This window comes from Bufo bufo, chromosome 3 (genome assembly GCF_905171765.1).
Source record: "Bufo bufo chromosome 3, aBufBuf1.1, whole genome shotgun sequence".
In the NCBI taxonomy this organism is placed as follows: domain Eukaryota; kingdom Metazoa; phylum Chordata; class Amphibia; order Anura; family Bufonidae; genus Bufo; species Bufo bufo.
Genome location: NC_053391.1, coordinates 654,971,368 through 654,996,167, shown reverse-complemented (window position 1 = coordinate 654,996,167; position 24,800 = coordinate 654,971,368). Strand labels below are relative to the sequence as shown.

General features: G+C 45.2%; 1 protein-coding gene across 1 annotated transcript in view; it reads right to left on the bottom strand.

Moving 5' to 3' along the window:
• Positions 1–299: 299 nt before the first annotated feature.
• Positions 300–24,800, bottom strand: part of LOC120994012 (matrix metalloproteinase-18-like) — a 39,935-nt gene continuing 15,434 nt past the window's right edge. Inside the window, exons 6-13 of the mRNA XM_040422473.1 lie at positions 17,893–18,041; positions 17,117–17,242; positions 14,069–14,230; positions 12,437–12,557; positions 10,665–10,798; positions 9,961–10,114; positions 4,509–4,612; positions 300–403 (exon numbers count right to left, since the gene is read on the bottom strand). Coding sequence (XP_040278407.1) covers positions 300–403; positions 4,509–4,612; positions 9,961–10,114; positions 10,665–10,798; positions 12,437–12,557; positions 14,069–14,230; positions 17,117–17,242; positions 17,893–18,041 — 1,054 coding nt within the window. The remainder of the gene's footprint in view (positions 404–4,508; positions 4,613–9,960; positions 10,115–10,664; positions 10,799–12,436; positions 12,558–14,068; positions 14,231–17,116; positions 17,243–17,892; positions 18,042–24,800) is intronic.

Sequence of the window (24,800 nt, the reverse complement as noted above, 5' to 3'; positions counted from 1 at the left end):
ATCACATTTTATGACCAATTTGTGCAGAAATCAATATCATTCCAAGGGGTTCACATACTTTTTCTTGCAACTGTATATCATCATTACATCACACATAGAAAGTTTTATTTGATTCTAACATGTCAATGGGTGTATTCTATAGCTCTACAGAAGATGTAGAAAGTGAACCCAGGTTCAAAAACAAGACACTAGACATAATAAAAATAAATATGGTCGTGTTATAACAATAAGAAATCTGGATTTACAGTGTTTAGACGAACTCAATAGATTACAGTGATTTATATGAAGGCCTTTCATTTTCATTTGCATCCCATCCAGCTGGTAATACTTGCGACCTGCTTAATTCTCCTTGTATCCAGACAGAACTCATATTGCAGATGGTCTTTAAACAAGTGCAATCCACCTGGAAAAAAAGAGCAATCGGTGTCAACATGAAGCAGAATATTTCTACCATCATAATTTGTAAGGTCTCAAACACATGGTGAAGCTGTCTCAATAGAGTACATGCGAATGAGCAGTTAAGTGCCCCGAGGGTGGACTCGAGCCACTCTGTGCACCATTGTTTCTTCTGTTTCCTCGACCAGCCCCTCCCTCTCCTTCTTGATTGACAAGGTCAGGGAGATGACTATGCAGGAACCTGGCCTTTTCCATCAAGAAGAAGGGGTTTATAGAGAGAGCAGTAGGAATAAGGATGCACAGAGGGTCTTGGGCACTTAAGGGCTCATTTGCTTATGGGTTAAAATAACTTTTTCTCCAGAATGAAGCAACAGATCGCTAAGTGAAAGATATCATTGCATTCAGCTAAGTTAGCCCTACAAAGTAGAGTGCCTGGGTAATCAGTGAATTTCCTGGTGACTGATTTGTTTAGACAATAAAATTCTTTCTGTTTGCAGCGACCACCAGGGGGCACTCTCTGCATATATATATATATATATATATATACATTGCTTGAAAATGGTCCCAGTAAGCGGACTGAAACGTCGCACAGGTGAATAAAGGGTCCCACTTTTTTCACTTCAACGGACGTGCTGCGGTGTCTTTCTTTCTTTTATATATATATATATATATATATATATATATATATATATAGTCATACAGCTTGCATCGCATTGGGAACAGCGAAAGTGTCAAAGCACTCGACAATAATTCTGTTGAGCGTCCCATTTATTTGTGACATATATTCATACAGCTATCAAGAAAGGCAACCTGAGCAAATAAACACAAGTGCTGCACGCCCCCACTAGTGGTCCCACAGGCAGCCTCTCTGCAGGGAGACTCCCAGACAATTCAATAAAATCTATCTGTATAGCGCCACCTGCTGTTTTTTTTATTTCTTTGTCCGGGTCACTGAGAAGGTCGCACATGCTCAGTTTCATCCTCCAACTGCCTCCTGAGCTATGATAGGGAGAGAGCTGCAGAAGAATGGACACGCCCCCTGAGCTGCAGCAGAAAAGACACGCCCCCTGAGCTGCCAGCTTGATTTAAATAAAGCAGAGCAATGAATGGGGAGATCTCTACATTCATGTGAGGTACAGGGCTGGTTCTAGCTTTGTTAGAAAGAGATTGTCATGTACTATATGATGTCTGATTTTCATTTTTTACCTTAATCATGGGAAAACCCCTTTAAATAATTTCATGTGGGTGAGAAAATATTTTTTTCTTTAGAATATTAGACTTAATATCAGAATTATAAACTATTTTATAGTCATCATGTCAAATTTAAAGAAGACCGTTTTCTCTCCTGACACGTCTGTTTTAGTAAATACTTGTATTCCACCTGTAAAAATAATGCTGGAGGATCTTTTCTTAGAACTCTGCATTGTGATGTTCCTCTGTTATTCCTCCTGGAGCTACATAAATATACAACTGGACTTAGCCATTCAAAGAAAAAAATAAGGGGTTGGGTCAGCACAACCTGCTGCAGGTGCACATCACTATGGCGAAATACATATACAAACGGAAAATGCAAATGTGATCGCACACTACATCCAGCACTCTGCCCTCCATGCTGGATGAGACATTGGTTTATATTTTGGCCAAAGCATAGTAAGCCACTCACCGCGTCAAGGCTGTCTCATGAGTGGTCCCTAACTCTTGTTCCTACCTGTTCATGGGCCATGACAGCCACATAAAATCCAGGGAATGCAGGTCAGCATGCAAGCCAAGTACACTTTGCTTGTAACCCCGTCCGGTGCCATTACAGCTTTCGTCGGATCCAGGGATGCAAGTACCAACATGCATGCTGAACCTACCATATACTTCTCCTGGAGCCAGATGGCTAATGGTAGGTTCTATACAAGCAGACTCAGTTTTATACTGACTTTAAAACCAGCCTCAAGGACAGATTAACTGGTCAGGTGTGCAATGACTCCAAGGAGATCGCCACGCCTCCAATATATACTACAAAGAAAAAAATAAGGGGTTGGGTCAGCACAACCTGCTGCAGGTGCACATCACTATGGCGAAATACATATACAAACGGAAAATGCAAATGTGATCGCACACTACATCCAGCACTCTGCCCTCCATGCTGGATGAGACATTGGTTTATATTTTGGCCAAAGCATAGTAAGCCACTCACCGCGTCAAGGCTGTCTCATGAGTGGTCCCTAACTCTTGTTCCTACCTGTTCATGGGCCATGACAGCCACATAAAATCCAGGGAATGCAGGTCAGCATGCAAGCCAAGTACACTTTGCTTGTAACCCCGTCCGGTGCCATTACAGCTTTCGTCGGATCCAGGGATGCAAGTACCAACATGCATGCTGAACCTACCATATACTTCTCCTGGAGCCAGATGGCTAATGGTAGGTTCTATACAAGCAGACTCAGTTTTATACTGACTTTAAAACCAGCCTCAAGGACAGATTAACTGGTCAGGTGTGCAATGACTCCAAGGAGATCGCCACGCCTCCAATATATACTACAAAGAAAAAAATAAGGGGTTGGGTCAGCACAACCTGCTGCAGGTGCACATCACTATGGCGAAATACATATACAAACGGAAAATGCAAATGTGATCGCACACTACATCCAGCACTCTGCCCTCCATGCTGGATGAGACATTGGTTTATATTTTGGCCAAAGCATAGTAAGCCACTCACCGCGTCAAGGCTGTCTCATGAGTGGTCCCTAACTCTTGTTCCTACCTGTTCATGGGCCATGACAGCCACATAAAATCCAGGGAATGCAGGTCAGCATGCAAGCCAAGTACACTTTGCTTGTAACCCCGTCCGGTGCCATTACAGCTTTCGTCGGATCCAGGGATGCAAGTACCAACATGCATGCTGAACCTACCATATACTTCTCCTGGAGCCAGATGGCTAATGGTAGGTTCTATACAAGCAGACTCAGTTTTATACTGACTTTAAAACCAGCCTCAAGGACAGATTAACTGGTCAGGTGTGCAATGACTCCAAGGAGATCGCCACGCCTCCAATATATACTACAAAGAAAAAAATAAGGGGTTGGGTCAGCACAACCTGCTGCAGGTGCACATCACTATGGCGAAATACATATACAAACGGAAAATGCAAATGTGATCGCACACTACATCCAGCACTCTGCCCTCCATGCTGGATGAGACATTGGTTTATATTTTGGCCAAAGCATAGTAAGCCACTCACCGCGTCAAGGCTGTCTCATGAGTGGTCCCTAACTCTTGTTCCTACCTGTTCATGGGCCATGACAGCCATTCCCCTTGTCAAAAAGGTGTATTCCCACACTGTCTCACAATGTCATCACTGATCGGGCTGTCATAATATATAGGCATATACTCCATTGGTATTGTAACAGTTGTCAATTTATTCATACATTTATTCATACATTTTCTGGGGGAATTATATAAACGAATAAGAGAACATTTATCATTTGCGGTTGTTTTTGTGTCACTATTAAACTTCTCTTTGCTTTGTGTGTCTGCACCAAATTTTGTAAATGGACCTTAGGCAAGAGTGTATTGTGGTTTACACCTACAGTATACTGTATGTGTAAAAGGAGACCAAGGGGTTGCCTGCCGTACAGTAGGTTGCGACTGTTTTGTGACTTAGTACATAGTAAATGAGCCATAATCCAGGTCACTGTTAGCGCTAAAACATAGACCACTCAGCGAAGACTTGGGACCTTTTTAAGCCACAAAACTGACTTGATAAATGCCCCCTCCCCCCCATAATTATTATTTCATGGTGAATTTGCTAAAGTAGTGAGTTGATTGGTCTCCTTCAAAGGAGCTGTCTAGTCCAATCTAATCTGCTTAACAAGATCTTTTATATGTTGTAGGGGTCAGAATGAGCCTATAAACCTGGTGCAGTTACCATCACCACCACACTGGTGTTCTGCAAATTCTCACGCCCCACCAGAAATGTGACTTCTGCATGTGCAGTAAGCGATGTTACACATGAGTAGCTGGCAGAAATATTACACAATTCTGTCTGATACAATCCTGAATTACTCTGTAAATGATAAGCAGATTGTAGATACAGTGTGTATCCAATAAGCAGCTACCCTCACCTTTGTAGAACACAGCGCCATTGATTCTTGGTTGAATTCCTGGGAAATCATCTTCTATATTCCTGGGGAATCCTTTATCCATAACCTGGGTATCTTCATCAAATCTATAAGTGGAGTGCCATCAGTCAATATAAGCAATGAAAATATAGGGGCCATAGGTGGCAAGGATAGAAGTATTCTTGGCCTGATGGGAGGTGATAACATAACAGAATGCAGGTAACCAAGGGCCGTAGTGTATGATATGTGTATAGTATTCTTATGCTTGATCCAGGGTTGGACTAGCTCATCGGAGGGTCCAGGTGGTCTCAGGTTCTAACCCAATATTAAGGCCCAGCTACGAGAGCATCCATAGGATTCATCACTAGGGTCTATCACTTTTTTTGATATTTCATTAAAGGGAATCTGTCATCAGATTTGTACCTATGACACTGGCTGACCTGTTACATGTGCACTTGGCAGCTGAAGGCATCTGTCTTGGTCCCATGTTCATTTGGCCCGCATTGCTGAGAAAAATGAAAATGTTATATATGCAAATGATCCTCTAGGAGCAACGGGGGCGTTGCTGTTACACCTGAAAGCTCAGCTCTCTCTGCAACTATGGCGCCCTCTCCATTTGGACAAGACAATTGCTGAAAAAGCCGAGCTTCTCAGTGTAACGGCAATGCCCAAAATTGCTCCTAGAGGCTTATTTGCACATATTAAAACTTCATTTTTCTTAGTAAGGTGGGCACATATGAACATTGGACCAACACAGATGTCTTCAGCTGCCAAGTGCACATGTAATAGGTCAGCCAGTGTCATAGGTAGTACAAATCTGCTGAGAGATGCCTTTTAATACATCTGTTTTTGCTCCTATGACCTCTGTGTGCAATGCAATGAACAGTGAATAAAAACTTGTACTGACTAGCTAATGGTTGAGTCGTTATAATAATTTAGTCTGGTGGACCCAATGTGACTGGCACTGGCTTGATCTCTCATTTTTCCTAATAAGTGGAAATAGATAATAAGATCTTGGGAACGATGATAGCAGGAGGAGAAGACTGTGCTGATCTTGTGGGAGACAGTGACTTCCCAACTCATTTGATAATGTTAATAAGAACAATGGAGGTAGAATATCTAATATATAAAGCTGAGTGTATGTATGTGTGTATGTCCGCTAAAGGAATCCGCACCGTCGCATTTACAATCACAAAATTTGGCACACAGGTACATCAGGCGTCCGGGAAGGTTTTAGACCGGGTCTCAGCTCTCTAGCATGTACTGTTCCTGAGATATTCCCAAAAAATGCAAATATGGCACATCACATGACCTACATGTCACGGACTTACCGAGACATATGGACGTCCCGGCGACAGTGGGTGGCAGGAGATCTGTGAGACTGGCAACACGTGGTTTGATCTTACAAATTTTCCTTGTGGATCAATAGGCATCTGTGTTGTTTCTGGTAATGGCCACACCCCTTGCCTCCAGGTGTTGATTATGTGGTCATTTAACCTTTCTTATTTATAGTTGCCTCTCCCACAATGCTGTGTGGTTTATAGCTTCTGTGGATAGTTTGTGGTTGGATCTTGGCTGAGTTCCTGGTGCTTCCATAGCCCTTTTAAAGTTAAGTCTTTCCTTTCCCTTTTGTATTTAGTTTGGGTTCTGTGTGTTGCATTTCTCTATTGTTTGTATTAGGCCTGTAGGAGACTCCTGTTCGTCCTTCCTTTTGGGGAACAGGTAGTCTCATCTCTGCCATTAGTACCAGGGTCCTATAGGGCTAGATATTATAGGTATTCCTGCGTATGAACTCACCTTCCTTTGGGGTCTGCTCATACTAGTAGTCAGTCAGGATTTTGGTTAGGGTTTTCACTAGGAGGTGTCCATCTTCCTTTCCTAGTTCTCAGGCCTGATTCCCTGTTCCCCCTTCCCTCCTATGCTCGGTGTGGTGTTTCCTTCCCACACCGAAGTGTGACACTGCATTAGCCAATAGAAGCCTTCACATGTCCCTTATCAGCCAATAGAAGCTTGCAGGTCCTTAGTCTCCACATCCACACAGTTTTACACTTGGTTTCCATAATAACCAGCCACTTTTCTTCACTGCTATAGGTCAGCTTTAAAGGGGCAAGGTGCTGTGAATGACACTGTTAGGGAGCAGAGTGCTGTGGAGATCGCAGTTTGGGGCAGGCTTAAAAACCCCGCCCCCAGTCCCGCTAAGCCACGCACCCAACCTGGTTAGGTCACGCCCATTCCCACTCCACAGCCGATAGGGATTGAAAAAATGAAGTAAAAATTAACTTCTGTCAGCTGCAGGGGTGGGAGGGAGGGTGACTTTCTCCCTGCAGCTCACACTCAGACAGCACAGTGATGCTGTCTGAGAGTGAGCTGTTCAAAAGAACATCCCCGTGTCCGTCCAGGCCCTGCACCAGATGGAGGACAGGGAGTCTGAAAGCCGGACTGTACGACCTAAAACTGGACCTCTGGCCACCCTAGGGGCAGGCTGCTGTGGAGGTCACAGTTAAGGGGATGGTCCGCTATGGAGCTCAGTGTTAAGGGGCAGATTGCTGTAGATGCCACTGTTAAGGGGACAAGGTGTTGTGGAAATCACTGTTAATGAGATGGGGTACTGTGGAGGTCACTAATAAACGGGGCGGCCGCTGTGGAGGTCACTGTTAAAGGGGCGGGCTGCTGTGGAGGTCACTGTTAAGAGGGCGGGATGCTGTCGAGTTCACTGTTAAAGGGGCGAGCTGCTGTGGAGGTCACTGATAAGGGGGCGGGATGCTGTGGAAGTCACTGTTAAAGGGGCAGGTGCTGTGGAGGTCACAGTTAAGGGGACAGTCCGCAATAGAGGTCAGTGTTAAGGGCTGGGGTGCTGTAGAGGTCACTGTTAAGGGGGTGGGGTGTTGTGGAGGTCACATTTTAAGGGAATGGAGCTCTATGGAGGTCACTGTTAAGGGGGCGGGTTATTGTGGAAATCATTAATGAGATGGGGTACTGTGGAGGTCACTAATAAGGGGTGGCCGTTGTGTAGGTCACTGTTAAAGGGGAGGGCGCTGTGGATGTTACTGTTAAGGGGGCAGGCCGCTGTGGAGGTCACTGGTAAAGGGGCGGGTGTCACGATGGGGAGTGGGGGGAAACTCCACACCGTACAATGTAGGTTGGCAGGATATGCCACTAGGCCTGGAAACAGGAATAAAGGGAGCAGGTCAACTTCTAAAACATCCCTAAATCCTAGCCCTGACATCTTAACTGTATGAGCAAACCCTAATAGTGGGAGGGCTCATACTCGGAACCTCAGGCCCTACTAACCCTAGAGATCTCTGGTAATAATGTCAGGGCTAGGAGATGACCTGTTTATCCACGACACCAATGAACTGGAGTCTCCAGCAGGCCTAGCAACAAGGAAAGGGGCAGACAGTAGCATAAACCAGATTGGCAGGTAAGCACCCAGCGCAAACAACACACACTGGAACAACAGACCAAACCTGCCACAACAACTGGATGAAACAACAACTGCTACTAACTAGTGGTTCCCCCTCCGGGAAACCCTGGAGGCCACTTCTGCAGGCAAGTGGTCAATGCAGTTTCCCCTCCAAGGAACGCAGGAGTCCCCTCACCGGAGGCACAACACACAGGGAAACGCCTTGTATACATGCTGGACGAACAACACCAAAAGACCAGACATGAAACTACAACAAGACGTACACCACACCCTGAACATAAAACCACACCAAACATCAACACAGGTAAGGTAGGGAACATGGAGTATACATAAGGGATGACAATCTATGTCCAACAAGGTGGCCCTCAAACTGGACAGATGAAAAGATCCAGGATGGCAGCATAACTCCAGCTCCACAAGAAGCTGAAGTCCCACTATCCTCAGACTCAAAGACCAAGTACTATAAGAGCCCACACCCAGCTCCACCTTGCTCCCACTTTAACCCCATACCCACCAGAATGGGAAGGGACAACAACCTTAAAAGGGAAGTGTCTAAACATGCTAAAAACGACACATTGCCACCGGCAACAAGCATGCATGGCTAAAGTGTCAAGGTCCATTACCACCAGACCATGACACAGCCGTGACAGCAGGGTACTGTAGATGTCACTGTTATAGTGGATACTGTCAATATTTTTTAACGACACACACAAACATTAAATGAAATAGATAAAATATACCGGTGCAAAGCTGGGTCCTTCTGCTAGTACAATATAAAAAAGATGTGCCCACCGCTTGCTGTGTATATGTTAAACTATCCTTCTGAGCAAATGCCCAAAACATGGCCAACAAGAACAAATACCGTACTTGAAGAAAAACTTTCAGAGAATCCAGCACTTACATCAAAACATAGCTTTATTTTCAGCAATAATTGCTATGGGTAAGAAGAACCTATTTGTTTGAAATGTGTAAGCACATAGGACCATACTTAGAACACTGCACCATGTTTTATTATTGTCGAAAAAATAAATCTAAGATTTTAATGCAAGTGCTGGATTCTCTAAAAGTTTTTCTTCTAGGAATAGAATACTCTGTAACTAAAAATAGCATAATGATACCAGCAGAAGAAGAAGGTGTTGATTTTGTGAGAAACAGTAACCCTTCTATGTTAATAACTACTTACATGTAGCATCGCCTGTGAAATACAGTTCAATAAAGTGAGTGAAGATAGAATATCCTGCTACAAATTAGATAATGATGATTTTAGCAGCAGCAAGAGCGGAGTGTGCTGATTTTGGAGGAAGGAGTGACCTATCTATCACTTCCATATTGCCATGGATTCTACATATTGATGGGCACAGGGGCCTAAACTAGTAGGGAATGGATGTGGCATTTTCCCTGGGTGCCAGGTAGGATATCAAAAGCTCTGCCTGGGTCCGGGTATTCAGATACAGGGCCAAAGCTGCAAACGAAATCATTGTCCAAGGTAAAGAAAAGACTGGCTTCACCTTTAAAGGGGTTGTCCCATTACAAAGACTTATCTCCTCATCACAGGATAGGGGATAAGTGTCTGGTGTTGACCGCAGCACTATTTAACTCTGTGGAACTGTTGGACATAGTTTAATACAAGCACTCTGCTATCTCCAGCAGTCCCATAGAGTTGAATGGAGGTGCAGCATGCATGTCTGACCATCGCTCTGTTTAGATGGGGGAACATAGGGGTCCCATTCTTGTAACTGGCCTGGACCCCAGCGATCAAACGGTGGATAAGTCTTTGAAATGGATCAACCATTTTAATGAGGATCCCAGAGCAATGCTGCATTGAGAAGGTTGCACTGACGCTGGTACCAATATGCAAAGTTGTGATAAGTCAGTACATTAAGAGGGTGGACATAACCTTGATATTTTTACAGTTTTTAGGGTTTATATTGGTTGAGTATAATTTAAAATTAGAGTCATTAGATTGTATAGGCCACATTAATACCTGCAGCTCAACTAGAACATATTGTCGTCTACCGGTGCCCAACTTACCTCCAGTACTTATCATTCACAAAGAAGTACGTTTTGTCCTTGTCTTGAACATAGGCTGCTGCGTGAATTGACTTGACGCTCTTGGGGAACCCAAATTCATAGATACTGCCTTCCTTTTGAACATTTAACTCAGAAAAACTCCAGAATTTGGTTCCTAGTAAGAAAATATTTAATGTCATTTTAAGTGGCCAATCATCTACATTGCAGGAAAAGCAAGAAAATAGGTTAATGTCTATTAAAGGGATTGTCCTATGAGACATATTCTACATTTTTTTGTGTAGCCAGTGAGTTATGGCCATCTCCTCTGTATTTAATGGAAGAAAACTAAAACAGAGATTGCTGTGGCTCAGTGGACAGCACTGGGGTCCTAAGTTCAAATCCAACCATGGACAACATCTGCATGGAGTTTGTATGTTCTCCCAGTGTTTGTGTGGGTTTCCTCCAGGTACTTGGGTTTCCTCCCACACTCCAAAGACATACTAATAGGGAAGTTACATTGTGAGCACAAAATAAATACAAAATAAATGAAATATGAGGCCTCCTATTCACCTGCAATCATGGAACCACTAGTCTCCCAATAGGGGTCTCAGAGATAAAGCCCCCAACGGTGAGACATTTATGGCATATCCTGTCCCCCTGACATAAAGTAGATGCTATGTTATCTCAGACAGTCTATGGTGACCTACAATTCCCAATAAACCTACCTTTGAAAACAATAACACTATCCATATAAGGGTTTTCATAGGCGGCATCAACATTATTCGGAAGGAACGGCCAAAAAGTCTGGATGAATTCTAGTTCCACTTGTTCCATTTCAGAAACTTTTCGTAATACAAATCTGCAATATTAATATCAAGACATGTAAGACAGAATAATACAATGAGGGTCTCCATTCGGTATCACATTAAGATGGTTCGTTCCAAGGTTCTGTTGAGCCCTGGTATTTTTTGGAATCTGGCCAATAGTTCAGAGGGCATTAGCTGCAAACTTTACCCATAGTGGTGACAAACAGATTTCAGTCTGCACAGAAAAGCTTGGCATGATGGCACTGGACATAGTGGTCAAACCACGTCTTATGCAATATCTGCCTGCCCATGTATTGAACTTTTAAAGTTAAACAATTGGAGGCAGATTCTGTAAGGTTGAAGAATCCGCACCAAATTATGCAACCCAAAGACCCCATGTGAGCAACTCCTTAAACTGACTTGCTGTGGACTGAAAAATTGGCTTTGCAGGTCAATTTATGCTCAGACAGTTTCATCTCATCTACTTAGTTGGTACTGTATCACGGCGGGTTTACACCACACAATGATACAGCTGATTGTTGGGAAGGAAGCGCTCCTTCCTGACAGTCGGCTGCTCGTTCGGTGAAGGAGACCACTGCATTTACTGTATATGCAGCAATCTCCTTTACAGTATGAGGATACACCAAGACTGGGAGACCGGCAGACTTGCGGAGTCACGACACAGGTTTACACATACATATACCATATATATGCAACACACACGCCCTATTGAATGGGAATAAAGCTAGGGACAGATCTGCTGCATTCAAACTAAAACACCATTACGCTGTGGATTTTCCCCAAAAAATCTATGTGGAAAATCGACGCATAATACACACATACACACAGGTTATAGTCTATAAATAGTCGATAGTCAATGGGCCATTTCTCATGTGTGATGTCTGTGCAGAAAAATCCAGGCATGCACCATCCAGCTCCAATAATTTTCAAGCAACATTCACCCATCTGAGTGAATGGGCGCTCAATAAAAATGGGCAGCACACAGATGCAGTCCATGTGTGCTTCGTTTAAAAACTCGTCCTTTTTTACCAATCCAGAACATGGACAAGTTAACATTACATTTCTGAGATATTATGTTCATGTGCGAGGATGCGGAATATGTTTTTAAAGCCCAATGGGGCATCTCTAAAGAACTGGCATACTATGGTTTAGAAGACTTGTCGGTAGTGCTTGCCAAATTGATAAAGTTTAGCAAAATTTTACAGCTATCAATAGCTGTAGTTCTGTTTGTCCATGTATTGGTGAATGCATAATCTATAGATGAAAGTTTTTAAAAGGGAGCCCGTAAGGAGTCTGGAATGCTAAACATCTCATTTAGGAGGAACCTGTCACTTTGTACATGGAGTCCTATCTATGGGCAGCAGATTATAGAGCAGGAGGAGCTGAGCAGATTGATATATAGCTTTGTAGGAAAGATTTCCGTGCTGAGGAGTCCAGTGGTCAGTCCTATCAGTGCTTGACAGCCATCTTGGTATGCAGCCTAATCACTGATTAGAACCGTCCACTTGACTCTTCAGCAAAGAAAGAGCAGAGACTTACATGAAAAATTAAGGTATACTGAACTATTTCTCATAAAACGATATCAATTTGGTCAGTTCCTTCTGCTCTATAACATGATGTCTGCAAATCAGGAAAAAAACACATCAGGTCCCTATAATTTTAGCAGTTACCTCTGTGTGAAGTAAAAGAGATCCTGGCGAAGAGTAGTGACAGCATCAATCACAGTGCTGTTATCACAAATAGATGGGGTTGTCGGACCGGTCAGCTGAACTGTACGATCTGGAGAAGGACCTAAGACGATTTATACGATAGAGATACGTTTTTGAGTTAAACGTAGAATAATAATCAGTGCATACTGTATGTATAATATTCAGTGGAATTTACTGCATCACAGAATCGAAGGCTTGTCTGATAGAAGGTAATATGTTAATGATGTGTTAAAGATCAGCAAAAATGGCTGCCTAAAGTTTCGCCTACAATATGGCTGCTCAGGGACATTTTATACAACCTGTATTACCAAAACTCGCAAATAATGCACTAGACCAGGAATGCCCAACCTGTGGCCCTCCAGCTGTTGCAAAACTACAACTCCCAGCATGCCCGGACAGCCTACAGCGGGACATGGTGGGAGTTGTAGGTTTTAAAACAGCTGGAAGGCCGCAGGTTGAGCATCCCTGCACTAGACCAACAATTAATAAATAAAATCATGATTTTATTAGAAAAATCGATAAAACACGCTTAAAACAAAAATAACTCGGTGACACAAAGGTACTACATAATATTATAGCACATAGGGTGCTCTGTCGTCTGTTCCCGCAGCCATACCAAAAATAGGGTCTCTCGAAAAGAGGACTGTACCTCAAAGCTGTAATTTGAAGATTCTGAACAGGGTCCCCAAATGTTATACATACGTTTTCTTCCTTTCTATCCCTCTTGGCTTGACATATATCAAAATGTGTGGCACTAGGTGACTGGTTTTGGAAAAAATATATGATTTTGCCATAATCATGTCAGGAGATGTTTATGTTATTGGGGTCATTTATCAAACTGGTGTAAAGTAGAACTGGCTTAGTTGCCCATAGCTACCAATCAGATTCCACCTTTCATTTTTGACTGCTCCTTGAAGCCAGTTCTACTTTACACCAGTTTGATAAATGACCCATGTGTGGCCACCTAGTGGTTGTGATATGAGCTGCAGCCTGTTGAGGGTTTTGCTTAAACCCTTGATGAAAAAAAGATGGAGACTCCTCAGTGGTTGACACCTTTTAATGACTAACTGAAAAGATGATGACAAATAATTAAAAGTTAAGGGTAGACACACCAGTATATGGTGTCCTGGGTAGGAGAGGAGCTGATGGTCTCTCTAGAGCACTAGGGCCCATGTCTGGCTGCAGCCTCTACTCCCCTATTGCTAAATCTGCTGTTACGTCGTCTTTTGTGCCAGGTCAACATGAGAGTGTGATGAGATGTGATGAGAGGTCGCTTGGTACTGCTGGATGCCTAAGAGGGATCCCATAGGGTGTGGACATCTGTGACAAACTATTTTCCTGCCCGATTGACATTTTTAGAGTCACAATTTCAGCTCTGATAGGACATTCTACTGAGATGAAGACACTAGTCATTTTTAATTAAGCATGTCCTCTATGGTCGGTATTGAAGGATTCCTATCTGGTCATAAATATGGTCACCAGCACTGGATCTACCAGTTTTCTAGTCTTGATGACAGGGGGGTGCATACAGATATTTATTTTATGTCATTGGCTGTAATCACCAGGTTAGTATGTTCAAAGGCCGGTTCTTACCATAGAGAAGCTGTATTGCGTTTATGTCGTTTTGTGGAAGAAGGAAGTCTGAGGCATCAGTGTTCTGGTATTCTCCATACATTAGATCTCCGTAAGTACCAGAATGGCTTAAACCAAGAGAATGTCCAATTTCATGAGCAACCATCAGAAACAAGTTGTATCCTGAAAGAGAATACACGAGCAGATGATGTGATATGGTATTCAATGAATGAATTCGTTTACATGCGCGAGCCAGCCATGTCGCACAGCTGTAACCCAGCTCTAACGGCCAGGATTGGAGATAACTCCAATCCCGATCATTTAATCCCTTAGATGCCACAGTCAATGCTGACCTCGGCATGTTAGTATTTATACAGAGGGTGGGGGGTTCACCATCCCCTTCTTCCGAGATGTGATTACAGAGTGCCTAGGGGTTTTTATGGCAGAAAGAAGACTGACTATGGCCTACAAGCCTGCCATGTTGTCAGATTTTGACATAATATACTAAAATGCAAAAGTATCTGGGTGTATTTTATATTTGCAGGTTCAAATCCCCTAATGGGAAAAAAAGCTTAAAAAAAGGTGCTTGGAGTTTTCTGTTGGGCTGAATCCCCTTATAGTCAATGGGGCCGGCGGGCATTAAGGCAACATCCGGCTATGCTATAACGCTAGTGTGAAACTAACTTAATAAAATACAATTTGTCCTGCAAAAAAACAAGCCCCAGTACGACTAGGTTGATGGAGAAAAATATGATGAAAACACACAAAAAATGAAGAATACAAAAAGTCCAAAATAGGCCCAGTCCTTAGGGGGTTAAAACCACCTGCCTATTATTTACATCTTTCTACAGGGTGGCTCAGGAAAGAGTAGCCCGTCTCCAATGTCTTCAAATGAAGCTGCCTAATAGTAAATCTGTCTTAGTTGTCCATAGCAACCAATCAGAGCTCAGTTTTAATTTTTTCTGAGCCCTTTAGGAACTGAAAGCTGAGCTCTGATTGGTTGCTATGGACAGCTAAGACTGATTTAGTATACAGTTTGATAAAAGTGGCCTATTGTGTCAGAAACGTGGTGTTCTCCCTGGAACAGTAGTGATTGTGGAAGGCTATGTGCAAAGCAGATCGAGAGACCTTTGCCAACAAGTACCCAGGAACAAAACCTCCAGCTGAACATTGTATTGAGAGTCTGACTAGTATTATAATAATGTATTCACTTCCCCGTTCATCTTGTCATGCTATCACTGGAGGCGGGCTACTTTTCCGTGGGCTACCATGTATCATAGCCAGCAGTCAGTTTTCAGCAATTCGTGGTAGAGTAGCTCTGATGTTTTGGAGACCTTATGGAGATCCAGTCATCTAGTCACTTAGATCTTTGCGCTTGCCCATTTTCCCTGCTTCCAACACATCAATTTTAATAACGGACTGTTGTCTTACTGCCTAATGTATCCCACCCCTTGACAGACGCCATTGTAATAAGATGATCAATGTTATTCACTTCACTTGGCTGATTGGTATATACACATATGTGTATGGGTAAGTCTGAAAAATGCCTTGCCAAGTCGATAGACAGAGGAGAGCCTTAGTCTGACTTGAAGTCTGACCGGGTGCTGGTCTGGGGTCTGATAAAGAATGAGTCCTGGATGCTAAAGTCTCTCCATGTCCTGGTGTGTTGAAGCAAGGGTGCTGGAAACCATCTAACTGAGTGGTTCTTAGAAAGTTTGTGTGCAGTGACCCGAGGATCACTGCTAAAGAGGTAAATGTTGTCAATTGTTGCCTGAACTGTTAATTTGTTCTTGTTATACTTGTGTACTATGTATCCCTAATGGTTGTCTATGAGCAGCAATTAGTTAAAAGGGTTTTCCAAGACTTTGCAACTAATGACCTATCCTCAGGATAGGTCATGAGTATCTGATTGTGTGGGTCCAACACCCCGGACACCCGCCAATCAGCTGTTTGGCAGAGAAAGATAGAGAGGAGAAGGCGCTCATAGGGTAAGTATGTACAGATGAAAGGACCCTGGTGGGGTATGTAGCCTGCTTACCTGTATTTGTTGTGCGTGACTGGACACAACTCCAGTGAAGGCTTTATAGTGATGGAGGGTCAGTGCAGCCAATGTTATATGGAACCCCAGTGGCGGTGGCCAAGTAGGGAGAAGAATAGTGGCTGTGCTTGCTATTGTGCTCAGCCCCATTCACTTCTATGGCGTTGAGCTGCGCCTAAGTCACATGACCGATGAACATGTCGTCACTCGCCTAGGAAAAGCTGAGAGAAGTCTGTTGTGCTTCTGTGATCACTGATGTTTTCTCAAACAGCTGAGTGTCTGACCCCACCGATCAGATACTGATGACCTACTGTATCTTGAGGAGTCTCAGAAAACCCCTTTAACACTGGCAGCCTTAGTTCAGTTTCCTGGGTGATGGGCTGGTCCCACCCCCCTGGTTAGTAAGTCTTAGGGAAGCAGGCCTAGAGGAAGGACGTGTATTTGTGAGCTTCTGAAAGTAGGCCAAACGAGAAGCTTAGTACAGGGAACCTTCTAAGAGGGCCACTTGCTTCATCCTAAAAAGGAGGACACTGCAGACTATGCCCCAAGTTCACTATGCCATGCCACCTCCCAGTAGTGGTGCTGGGCAAAAAAATAAATAAAAATCATGTGAAGACCTGAAGGTGAGCTGCGCACGGGCCATGGCACCCTTAATCCCTATGGTACCCTTGTAGTACCACAGAGCGGGCATTACCATTCCTACAACTTGCCGCTGCATCTAATGGGGCCACTGAAAAGGAGGACACCCCAGCATCTGTCCAGGCCCTGTGCCAGACAGGGTGCCAAGAAACTGGACTGTCTGGCCTAAAGCCGGACGCCTGGCCACCCTAGAATTTTCATCCCTGAAACTGAAAACTGCCAAAGAACAGCTGAACCGAAAGACTACCCACTTATTGAAGGTAATGAACCAGTAAGGCCATGCTGGAAAGACAGTAAGGTACTTGCCAAATATCTAGACATACCCCATATATCTAGGGGCTTCACTGTACAAAGTAATGTATGTACATAGAAATGTACAGTATATAACTTACGCTGGTTAGTTGTAGTAAAGTTATTAGCATCGTTTATATGGATGTTCCCACCAATATCAGGACCGGGTCCAAACGCATGGGCCAACTGCTCATCAGTGTCATTAAATGGGGAGTTGTCCTTGTGATCTTAAAGAAACAAAAAACAAAATAAGACATTAATTAAAGAAAATGTGTCATCAAAAATGTTATCAACCATTTTAAACCAGATAGTAGCACATCTCCTTTTTTCTAATCAGTTTTTCTTTTCTTTTTTTTTTCTGTTTCCTGAACATGATTATGGGGGCGGCCATCTTGCTTTAGCTGTTCTTAACAGCATTTACACAGCATTAAGAAAATTGCTTTACGGCAGCCCCATGGGTCATAGACACAATGGTCAGGAGGGTACCCTATTTTTCTAGGCATGCTCTGTGACCAGAGGTCACTGTACAAGGAAGGAATAGATAAGCTGTGACAATTACCTATTGTGAATGGTGGATCCTGTCTACCCACAGAGGTGATATCATTACAGGCAGGATTAGAATGACAGATAAGCAGGTAACTGGAGTAAAGTGATCTGTACAGACCAAGAAGTAGTGCCTATTATTAAGCTTAGTGGCCAGTGCAGGATTTATGGGGTTTTGTTTAAATATAGATAGTGACAAGAAAAATTAAAAATAACATCATCAAAAATTCTCCAAAAATGTGATTTTAACAATAGGTCATTTTCCTGATGACACATTCCCTTTAAAGTAAAGAAATTACTATAAAACTAAAGTGATATCAAGTGACAAAATTACCTCCAGTGACAAATTCTATTTCAATATCACTTATTCCTTTCGGGACCCTTTTGAAGGTCAATGGGGTCACATCGCTCCAGATTTTGAAAGCTCTTTTGATGGCAGAAACCACATCAGCTTTAGGAAGGTCAGGCGTGAAGTTTACAATTCTAAGGGGAAAAAAAAGAAAGTTTGCTTAATATTCACTATCATTACTCTTCTGAAGGTTTTTACTTAAAGGTGAGTCCAACGAAAAATATTCTACAGTTTTTAAACCAGCACCTGGATCTGTAATAAAAAATTTAGCATAGCCACAGAGTTATTCATTAAAATGTATCTGTATCTGTTGTGAAGGAATTGTTAGTAGGGATGAGCGAACACCTGGAAGTTCGGGTTCGCCGGGTTCTGCCGAACTTCGGATCAAAGTTTGGGTTCGGGACCCGAACTTGACCCCGAACCCCATTGAAGTCAATGGGTAACCGAACTTTGGGGCACTAAAATGCCTGTAAAATAGACATAGTAAGGGCTAGAAATAACATAGTAAGGGCTTAAAATAAGGGCTTAAAATAACATAGAATAGAAAAAAAATAAAAATTATGATCTTGACCTAGGAGGCGGAGGTCAAAGTGGAGTAGGAGGTTGAGGAGGCGGTGGACATGGCGGTGTAGGTGGAAGCGGCGGTGGAGGAGGAGGTGGAGGTAGTTAAAGGGAACCTGTCATGTGGATATTTGATTATAATCTAACTAATTATATACAATCATTAACTACTAAAAAGTGCCTTAGATGTATTCACTTACTGGTGTGACAGATGGTTACCTCATAATATACACACAAAGATGCCACATGCCGCATGCTAATGAGCTGATTTGAGTCCAGCGTGATGTCATTGAGTCCAGCGTTTATTTAATTCAGAGCTATAGCCACTCCCCTGCCCACCTGCTGCTGATTCATATGGAAAATAAATGTCAATCAGCAGCAGGGAGGCGGGGAGAGTCAGGAGCTCATGAATATTCAGGACTCATCATTATGAGCTGGAGCTTTTCAATACATGATGTTGGCAGATTGACTGGGTCAATTAAAGAAAGTGACCCAGCATTTTGCTAAGAGAATCAGTCACTTATTTATGTTTCCCTTAGTTAGGACACCATAAAACTGGTGACAGGTTCCCTTTAACACTGTTTTTGTTTTGTTTTTATTTGAATTTTTTTCCTTTATTTATTTATTTTTTATTATTATTATTTTTATAAATCTGGGAAGATGCCTCCTGCTAAGACGTTCGATATCAGATGGTGGTGCTGGTTGTTGTGACGGGCTGACAAAGCTTTTCCACATTTCGGCCATGCTAACCCTGCCTTCTGAGGTGCTAGCGATGCCCAAGCCTGCGTTGACGACTTCTTCCTCCTCCTCTGCCTTTGCCTTGTCCTTCCACTGTGCCCCCGCTGTCAGGTGGGAATGCCACCAGCAGCGCGTCTACCAGCATGCGCTTGTACTCGCGCAATTTCCTTATCACGCTCCAGTGATGGAATTAAGGATGGCACGTTGTCCTTGTAGCGGTGATCCAGCAAAGTGGCCACCCAGTAATCAGCACTGGTAAGAATGTGGGCAACTCGGCATGCACAGGCACTGCAGCATGTAGTCGTTCATTTGTGCCAGGCTGCCCAGAGGCAACGACAAGCTGTCTTCTGTGTGAGCTGTATTGTCTGTGTCCTCTGTATCCCCCTAGCCACGCTACAGTGATGCCCATGAGCTGCTTTGGGTGCCACCCTGCTGTGAACACGGTTCCTCCTCCTCATCATCATCCTCCTCCTCCACATCCTCTTCCATCATCGCCAGAAGTGTTTTTTCAAGGACACATAGAAGTGGGATAGTAACGCTGAGGACGGCATCATCGGCACTGGCTATGTTGGTGGAGAACTCGAAACAGCGCAACACGGCACACACGTCCCGCATGGAGGCCCACTTGGTGTTAAAGTGGTGCTGATCCCCAGAGGGACTCACATGTGCGTGCTGCAGCTGAAACTCCACTATCACCTGCAGCAGGGTAAGAACGCAGAAAGAGCGCAGTAACGGCCCGCACTTTCTGCAGCAGCTCTGACATATCAGCAGGAACCTCTACACCACCAAATTCAGCACATGCGCCAGGCAAGGGATGTGCGTCAAACTGGCTAGGCCCAGAGCTGCTACGAGATATCGCCCGTTATCGCACACCACCAGGCCGGGCTTGAGGCTCAGTGGCACCAACCACTCATCAATCTGTTGTTCCATGCCTGTCCATAGCTCCTGCGTGGTGTGGGGTTTTTCCCCCAAACAGAGTTTCAAAAATGACTGCTGTCGTTTACCCCTGGCTGTGCTGAAGTTGGTGGTGAAGGTGTTATACTGACCGGATGAGAAGGTAGTAGAGGAGGAAGTGGAGTAGGAGGCAACAGGAGGCAAAGAGAAACGTCCTGCAATCCTCGGTGGCGGAAGGACATGTGCCAAACTGCTATCCGCCTCAGGCCAGCCGCCACTGCATTTACCCAGTGTGCAGTTAGGGAGATATAACGTCCCTGCCCGTACTTACTGGTCCACGTATCAGTGGTTATGTGGACCTTGCCACAGATGGCGTTGCGCAGTGCACACCTAATTTTGTCCGCCACTTGGTCGTGCAGGGATGGCTCGCCTGGAAAAGTAGTGGCGGCTGGGAACCACTTACTGTTGGACAGCCACCGCCATAGGGTTTTTAAAAGTCTCCACCAGACAGAATTACAGCTTTTCAAAGGCCAGGAATTTTGAAATGCTGGCATTCAGGGCCAGGGATCGCGTGTGGGTAGGGGGTATGTAAGGGTCAGCCCCTAGAATACTGTTCTTTGCACAGATATCTACAATATGGTGCTACATAGACTGTAATGACTTATTTCAGCCACTAGAGGCCACTGTGGCTCTGAGAATGAGGAAGCTGAACTGTTGCTGAGATGCACAAGAGGTAGGAGGAGCCAGAAGTTCCCGGGGTTGGAGTCCTGGCTGGAGGTGGGGGTGTCCAGGGAGCTGTGAGAGGATGGCTGCCATGTTAGGAGCCAAGTAAAGGCTAGTGATGGGACATGGAGCCTGACTGATGGAGTCCTGAGAAGCTGGCTGTGCTGGAGACAGGCCAAGATAGACTCTGAACTAAAGTGCTGCAGCTGTGACCCAGAGAAAGAGACTTCACTGTGTGTTCCAGAAGAAGTGGGACCGTGTAGAGACCCGTACCAGACGAGTACCAGCCGGATCCTTCCTGCCAGAGGTGGAGAGCTGCATCTGTTGTGACCAGAGAGAGAAAGACAGACAAGCAAGCGACCGGACCTGGATCCAGACTGCATCTTATGGGATCCAAGAGAATCTGCAGAACTGTGAGTGGCACCGGTGCTTTCCTGTGATAGGTTATAGAGTCAGGGACTTAGTCAGTGCGCTGTAGAAGCGTCCCCTGGGTAGCAGGGCTAGATAGAGAATAAGTGTTGAGAGTAGCCTGCAAGCTGACTGCTTACTGTTTAGCTCATTCTGTGTCTATGCAAAATCTCATTACCACTGTTGTTGTTTTATGTTCACCTGTTCATACAATTCCTGTCATTGACCCATTGTGCCTATGGTGCGGTGGTACTGTATTGTTACTCAGCTTTTCCGGCAGTTTCATTTTGCTCCTTAATAAAGCCGGCTTTTGCTTCAGTCTCCTTGTCCGCTGTACTGTACTTGAATCCTGCTTTGCGGTCTCTCCCTCCTCTGACCGCTACATGTGGCGCTGCGAGCAGGGTACAGTCACAGAGATGGAGGCGGCTGAAGGTAATGTGCATAATGCTAATGTAAGCACCTCAGGCAATGGTGGAACCCCTGCAAGGGCCCTCCCTATGGGCATGTTGTTTAACTTGCTACCCAAATTTGATGGCCAGAATATGTCACTGTCGGACTGAGTGATAAGGTTACGGAGCTCTGCTAGGATTTACAATGTCGGCCCAGAACTCCAGGTGGAAATCGCGTTGGCCGCCTTAGAGGGTGAGGCCCGGAAGACTGTTTTCCTACAACCAGAAGCCACCCGTAGAACGTTGGAAGAGATTGTGCAATTTCTAGAAGAAATATACGGTGAGACGACTAGTGCGGGGCATCTCCGGGCAACGTTTTTTTACCGGATTCAGTGAGAAGAGGAAGGGGTCTCACAATATGCGATGGCGTTACAGGGAATATTGGCCGAGATACAGAAAAAAGAGTCAGACGGAGTAACCGGCCTGGGGCCCGTAGACCGGATACTGCGGGAACAATTCATTCTGGGACTCTACAGCACTCCCCTGAGACAGGCCCTGCGGGAACGAGTCAGGGTGGACCCTGCCCTAACCTTCCGACAAATATTGGCAGAGGCTGTGGCACGGAGTAAAGAGGAAAGTTATGCATCCGGACTGATACGTACCCAGACTGTCACACCCCTCGGGGTTACAAAGAGCGAAGAGGTCCTAGTCAAAGTGGTACAAGACTTGCAGAGCTCCCTGTGTGCTATGCAGGAAAAGTTGACGCACCTCGAAAAACGGATGGAGTCGTGTTATCTCCCTGAGGCGGCCTGTCCGGCCCGACAACAAGCCTATCAGGCGACCCTGCAGGTTCCTACACCAGAATGTCCTCACCTTAAGTTGCCTCCCCACCAAGTTCTAGGGGCACCGCCCGCACGCAGGCGGAGAGGGGGCCCTCGAAGAGTACAGTGTTGGCGGTGTGGAAATATAGGACATTTCGCCAGAGAGTGTTGGAGTAAGCCGCCTGGACACCCAGAACCTCTGGATTATTGGGAGCAAGCCACTCCACACAAACCTACCCAGACAGCATTTCAACAGCGGATCCGATTTTGTGGGACCCGGAAGAGAGTCCCAGCACACCAATCTGTGGTAATTCCGCGAGAGAAACGTCCCAGAGGCGATTTGAGCGAGTGTTGGGAGGTACGGCCATACAAAGTGAGCAAGGGAGTGTATCCCGATGGTCCGGCTTACAAAGTGAAGGTTGAAAAGGAGGAGTTTGCCTTACGGACTCTACATAGGAATATGCCACGGCCATGCCGGTCCGAAGAACCCGCGACCACATCCAGATCTCCTGTCTAGGAAGAACCCAGGTTAACAGCTACCAGTGGAGAAAGGTCCTAGCAGATAGTCAAGAACTCCGGAGATCCAGTAGGTCTACTGCAGGGGTTCCACCAAACGGGTACGCTGCTGACGAGTTTATTTGGTCCGCCTGTAGGTATGGTGGACAATGTTGTACTGCCGTTTAAATGTTCCATTAACCCCTTTGTTTTCCATGGACTATATAGCGAGGCCGAGGACGGCCGCCTTTAAAGTGGAGGGGCATGTAAGGGTCAGCCCCTAGAATACTGTTCTTTGCACAGATATCTACAATATGGTGCTACATAGACTGTAATGACTTATTTCAGCCACTAGAGGCCACTGTGGCTCTGAGAATGAGGAAGCTGAACTGTTGCTGAGATGCACAAGAGGTAGGAGGAGCCAGAAGTTCCCGGGGGTTGGAGTCCTGGCTGGAGGTGGAGGTGTCAAGGGAGCTGTGAGAGGATGGCTGCCATGTTAGGAGCCAAGTAAAGGCTAGTGATGGGACATGGAGCCTGACTGATGGAGTCCTGAGAAGCTGGCTGTGCTGGAGACAGGCCAAGATAGACTCTGAACTGAAGTGCTGCAGCTGTGACCCAGAGAAAGAGACTTCACTGTGTGTTCCAGAAGAAGTGGGACCGTGTAGAGACCCGTACAAGACGAGTACCAGCCGGATCCTTCCTGCCAGAGGTGGAGAGCTGCATCTGTTGTGACCAGAGAGAGAAAGACAGACAAGCAAGCGACCGGACCTGGATTCAGACTGCATCTTATGGGATCCAAGAGAATCTGCAGAACTGTGAGTGGCACCGGTGCTTTCCTGTGATAGGTTATAGAGTCAGGGACTTAGTCAGTGTGCTGTAGAAGCGTCCCCTGGGTAGCAGGGCTAGATAGAGAATAAGTGTTGAGAGTAGCCTGCAAGCTGACTGCTTACTGTTTAGCTCCTTCTGTGTCTATGCAAAATCTAATTACCACTGTTGTTGTTGACAATGTTGTATGTTCACCTGTTCATACAATTCCTGTCATTGACCCATTGTGCCTCTGGTGCGGTGGTACTGTATTGTTACTCAGCTTTTCCGGCAGTTTCATTTTGCTCCTTAATAAAGCCGGCTTTTGCTTCAGTCTCTTTGTCCGCTGTACTGTACTTGAATCCTGCTTTGCGGTCTCTCCCTCCTCTGACCGCTACAGGTACTTCCTCTTTCTCTCCAGTGTTTGGGAGATGGACAGCTGAACGCTTCCATGGGACAGTGTGGAGATGCTTGGTGATGGTGACCCAGGTGGTGGCGTTGCTGCGACATCCTCTGTTTGTGGTATGGCAGGTGCCACTGTCACTCCAGAGGAAGAGGAAGAGGCCGAGACTGCAGCAGAAGAGGGAGCAGGAGGAGCCTGAGATCTTTTGTGGTTTTTAAAGGTGTTTACTCCACTGCAGCTCGTGCTTTGCATTTAGATGCCTGGTCATGCAGGTTGTGCTCAGGTTTAGAACATTTATGCCTCGCTCTGATTGCACAGCGTCGCGTCTTGTCGTCAGCACATTGTCTGAAGAACTGCCACGTCAGGGAACTCCTTGAAGCTGGTTTTGGTGTGCTCACTCCCTGGGTGTGGTGGGCAGTAGAAGGTGTACTGGCTAGGGGACGGCGACTATGCTTTTGCACCCTGCTCCCTCTTTTGCTATGCGGCTGGCGCTGTGTGACTACCACCTCTTCCTCCGAACTGCAACATCAGGGAACTCCTTAGAGCTGACTTTGGTGTGCTCAGTCCCTAGGTGTGGTGGGCAGTAGAAGATGTACTGGCTAGGGGACAGCCACTCTGCTTTTGCACCCTGCTCCCTCTTTTGCTATGTGGCTGGTA